The following is a 4,955-nucleotide window of genomic DNA, read 5'->3' as shown; positions in this document are numbered from 1 at the left end:
GCGCAGGGACGTGCAGCGCCTGATGGCGCTCCCCTTCGTCCCCATCCCGGAGCTGGACGCGACCTTCGACGCCGTGGTCGACGCGATGGACGACCGGGTCGTGCCTCTGGCGACGACAATGGAGAGCACCTACCTCCGGGGTGCTACCTTGCGCCGTCGCCGAGCAGTGCCTCCCCGCTTCCCTCCTGCGCTGTGGAACGTCCACCAGCAGGCCGTGGACGACCAAGCGAGGACCAACAACGTCGTGGAAGGCTGGCACTCCAAGTTCCAGAAGCTCCTCGTCGTGCACCACGCCAACATCTGGAAGTTCCTGGACGAGGTGATCGACGAGGAGCACGACTTCCGCCAGCTACTCGCCCAGCTGCGCGCGGGGCACATCAACATCAAGCAGCCGACCAACAAGAAGTGCCAACAAGATGTGCCAGCGGCGACTGCATAACCTGGCCAACAGCTTCGAAGACTACAAGGAGAGGGATGAGGTCATGCGCTACCTAGAGGCTGTTGCGTACAATATTAAAATCCATGAGTGACTTGGACAATAAAGTATGAACTACGTTGGCCCTTATTTCATTTGCCATTTTATGTTATTGGCCCTGATTAACTCAAGGACATTTTAAGTGGGGGGACCAAGTGTCGGTGGACATTTTTTTGGTGGACATTTCTTCGTGAAAGCGGCCTTTCTGATGAGGTGATGAGAGGAGCTCCATGGTACTGTGCTGCAGGTAAAAATGATAAGCTGTGTACACCTAAAAAAAATAATGTGGACCTTCATTGATGCTGCCATGCTACGATATATAGCAGCTTTTAAGATGCACAATTAATCTTCCTTCTGGAGCTTGCCTCAACTTGGTGGCCCAGATGTCCTGTGGGGCAACAGATATTGCATCTATTTAGCAGAGCCTAAAAGCAAAAATAATAGATAAATAAAATGTGGTTACATGGCAGTTCATTCAATATGTTTTTTTACCATATGGGTCCTTACGTAAATTTCTTTACTGACTTCAACACACTATAACATGGAGCTTTTGCTTTTCCATGTCTAGGATTTTCGTTTGCTAGAAACACCACTCTTAACATGCCTTTTAAATTTGGGGCTTTTGCTTCAGTCTCCTCACCTCAGCCATCCACATCAAAACTTCCACCAGTGCACAGAACACCACCACATTCATTTCATCTCCAAAGAGACCCATAATTCATCTTCCTCCATCTCCATCCACCATCTCCATTCAAAAATCTCCAGGATTCACCTTCACTACAGAAACTGTGCAACCTGCTGCTACAAGCCCTGGTAATGTTGCAAAAGTTGAAGATAACTTTTGTTACCATTGCTTTGAGCCGTGTTGTTCTAGATCTCGAACTCACTTGTTGCAGAAAAAAGAAAACGAATTGTGGAGGATGAGTGTTTTGACCTGCAGGAGTATGCCCCAGAGGATAAGTTGTCAAAAATAAAAATAAAAAACCCAATAAGTAAGTTCAATAATATAAGAGTACATTAATCCTATACCAACCATATCTCTACTGTACAGTTGTGCACAATTTATCTAGTCTGTGGAATTTTCTTCCACTTAATAGCCCAGATGTCCTGTGGGGCAACAGATAATGCATCTGAGAAATCATGCACTACACCTGACTAAAACAAAACAAGGCCTGGGGACACACAAGTGGACCCAGCCTTTAGCCTATTACCTGGTGCATAAGACCTGCCCTTCGCACATGTTGACGATCCTTATCACAGATGTGGTAAAATCTCTTTCTGAGATAGGTCTCAATGTGTTGGACAGTGTATCGGACCAGGGGCCCACCAATCGAGGAGCTGTGTCAGAGCTGAAGTCCTCTTCCTCTGTAACAGATGATGATCTCTTTTATACAGTTGTTGACTTAAAGCTTGTCCACATCTACGATATTCCTCACATCTTTAAAAATATTCGGAACAACTTTCTGTCCAGTAATCTTGAGTATGCCCCAGGAAAGATTGCCAACTTTCGTCACATAATTGAATATTTCAAATTGGATGAGTCCTTGTTCCAGATGTCACCCCTCACTGTTAAACATTTGCATCCCCAGGGCAAGTACAAGATGCGTGTGAAGTACGCTGTACAAACTCTAAGCTCCAGGGTGGCAAGGGGGATGACGACTTTTTTACGGTGTCTGGTGGCGTACAACTTCCAAATTGCCTGGTCACTGCTGAATTTTTAGAATATGTGGACACCTGCTTTGATTTGACAAATGTACCCAGTGATAAAAGGTCTGAAACAGTGAAAGAGAACAGAGTTAATGTTACTGAAAAATCCATACATCATAAAAAGTGGCCTGAAATGATCAAAACACTGCAAAACTGGGTCTACATTCCAAAGTCCAACGGTACTCGTCATGTTCCTCCATGCGTCAAGGGGTGGATTGAGTCTGTGAGGGGTATGCAGTGGATATGGCAGCAACTTCGGAGAGAAAAAGTTACTGTATTGAGACTGCGCAATCTTAATCAAGATGCACTTGAGAACTTGTTCTGCTGCATACGTCAGTGCTGTGGCTCCAGCACTGATGTGACTACTACTCAATTCACAGCAGCTCTCAAACCATGCCTCATCACCCGCTTCTCTGGCAAAGCCAGAGATCAAAACTGTGCTGATGACGATTCATTCCTTCTTAGTGACCTTCGTACTCTGCTTGAAGGAAGAAGCTCAGAGCAAAGTGGGGTGAGTGCAGAGCCCTCCCTCGTCCGAGGAAATAAATGTTATAAATGATGAAGACCAACGTGCTGTTCCACTGTAGGCACAGGGTTCAGCTTGGCTCTTGCTTGGCGCTTTGAAAAAATTGATTTCAATGGACTGTGCAGCGTGTGTCCACAATCTAACAACAACAGAAAGTAATAGTGATGTACTTTTCGTCCCACAATCACCATCCTATCCATCTGCAATTTTAGTACCCACCTTCATCAAATGCCAGTCTATTTTTAATAGTACATGGCGAAGAATCTTTCACCGGTAAAGTGTGTTGTGTGACATTGTGGAGTTGTGTCAGACTGGTGCTGACTGGTCCTGGTTTCAATGTGGGCAACATCCTGCCTGATCTTCTCTATCAACAGCAAAAAGAACTTGCAGTCCAGCTCATAAAACACAGGTGGAGAAGATCAAACATGCTCTCAAAAGCTGGGGTCTTTAAGCGCACTCGGCAGATCCAATTGGCACAGTGAAGGATGCCCAAGGCCTTCTTGCTGAGGAAGAGGAAAAACAGCCACATCCTCATGACCTTCTGTTGCTTAATGGACCACCTCAGCAATTGAATGGCAATAAATTTTCATTACTAGGTGTTTGCATATATGTCGATGTTGGGACCTTTCATCATTAACTGTACATACCACACATATTATAATTCAGGAGCCACATCCTCCACATAGCCCTCACAATCCAGCCCCTGCCTCTCTGTGCCTCAACTTTGTTAACGCAAATTGTTAATAAAGACGTGTTGAAAAAACAACAACTTGGTGGCCCAAATGTCCTGTGGCACAACGGAAAACACATCTGGATGATGTGCTGGTTTCTAGTGCCTACATAACAAAAAAATCGGTAATTGTATAGAACAGTGACTCAGAGCCGATGAGTCACTCTTCTATACCATTGGAAAGGGCTTTTTGAGCATAATCCGTAACACTTTCAATTTGTTGGCGCTCGAGTCTGGTTGTCCGGAAAATTAAATAAATATACGGACTTTGAACACGACAAAATAACTTACGTTTACGGCGAGTCCTGACATTGATCGGGCCGGCTGGGGTTTTTAAAACATTGCTCATGGATCAAAGACTACGCCCGATTCAAAATATCAGGCTTTCTTTATCTACCGTTGCTTAGATCACAGTTTCCACGCTTCTCCAAAAATGCCTTCTGCTCGGCGTGGTCCTGCCCAGAAAGGGGACCGAGTGCCGTCTCCTGCGAGGCTACGCACCGGTGAGGCACTCGGGCGGACGGCGGAGGGCTCGGTTGACAACAACAATGGGCAGTCCAGAGGGGCGCAGGCGCGGGTTAACAGTGGTACCAACAGAATGTAGGAATTTGGTGGCTGCCCGTCCTCCAATGAATTTTCCCTTCTATTTAACTACTAGCGTTGGACGTCCGACAAGTAGCTGCTATATAGCTGCCTGTTTTCGAACAAATTTCCTCGAATGAATTTTCCCTTGTATTTAAGAAGACCTGTATTGCTTTTTCTGTTCAACCTCAAATTAAAAATGGTCAGAGACAGTGCAGCAGATATCTTCCTCAGATTGGTAATGCTACAAATACTTCTCTTCATGAAGTTAAAAGATATAGACCTTGTATCTAAACGATGTGGCAACGCCGCACGCTAATAGTTTCCAGCGACAAACTCTTAATTGTAATCAAAATTCTGGCCACGGTGTTTGATTTTTATGACAACTATGCATCAAACACCGTGGCCATAATTTCAAATATTGACCACACTGAAGAGGTTGTCGCTGGACAAAACTAGCGATATTTGGGGGACTGTACGAATATCCGCTATGGATAAAACGTCTATTCCTCTTCTAAAATTGTTTTTGGGACTGACTGGCTACGAAATGGAAAGCTTCTCAAACTACTACCTGTATGAACGCCAAACAACGTCTCGCGTAACAGGCTTCGCCTTGGGCTCCGCGATATCTCACGAGATACTGTTACGCTGCGACGCGCCTTGCGCGCATATAGCTCTCAAAAACTTGCATGCGCTGATTATGCGTTTTTATGCTTTTTAGTGTTTTCTTACTAATGTTACGGCTTCTTAAATAGTTTCTTTGCGTTTCCTTCTGAATTATGCTTTTATATGCTTTTTGCGTTCACATTAGTGCAAACATTAACATTGATGTAGGTATGCGGTATGGAAGGAAAGACCAAAATTAGTTGATAAAGGTATTCATTAAAAGTTGTAAGTCTTACAGATTGTTAAAAAATCAGAGTTGTAGTAGATAA

At 44.7% G+C, this 4,955-nt stretch overlaps 1 protein-coding gene across 1 annotated transcript; it reads left to right on the top strand.

Annotated features, from left to right (window-relative positions):
* The first annotated feature begins 6 nt into the window (after positions 1 to 6).
* On the top strand, positions 7 to 558 carry LOC127749564 (uncharacterized). Its single transcript, XM_052268216.1, has one exon. The coding sequence runs from the start codon at positions 23 to 25 to the stop codon at positions 437 to 439; it is 417 nt and encodes a 138-aa protein (XP_052124176.1). The 5' UTR covers positions 7 to 22; the 3' UTR covers positions 440 to 558.
* Positions 559 to 4,955: the final 4,397 nt, after the last annotated feature.

The sequence above is a fragment of the Frankliniella occidentalis genome, unplaced genomic scaffold (assembly GCF_000697945.3).
Source record: "Frankliniella occidentalis isolate FOCC.00 unplaced genomic scaffold, Focc_3.1 Scaffold65, whole genome shotgun sequence".
Lineage (NCBI taxonomy): Eukaryota > Metazoa > Arthropoda > Insecta > Thysanoptera > Thripidae > Frankliniella > Frankliniella occidentalis.
Note: the sequence above shows the minus strand (reverse complement) of the source record. Positions and strands in the feature narration are given on the sequence as shown.

Coding starts and splice junctions, on each gene's coding strand:
- LOC127749564 (XM_052268216.1), top strand. CDS start 23: ATGGCGCTCCCCTTCGTCCCCATCCCGGAGCTGGACGCGACCTTCGAC.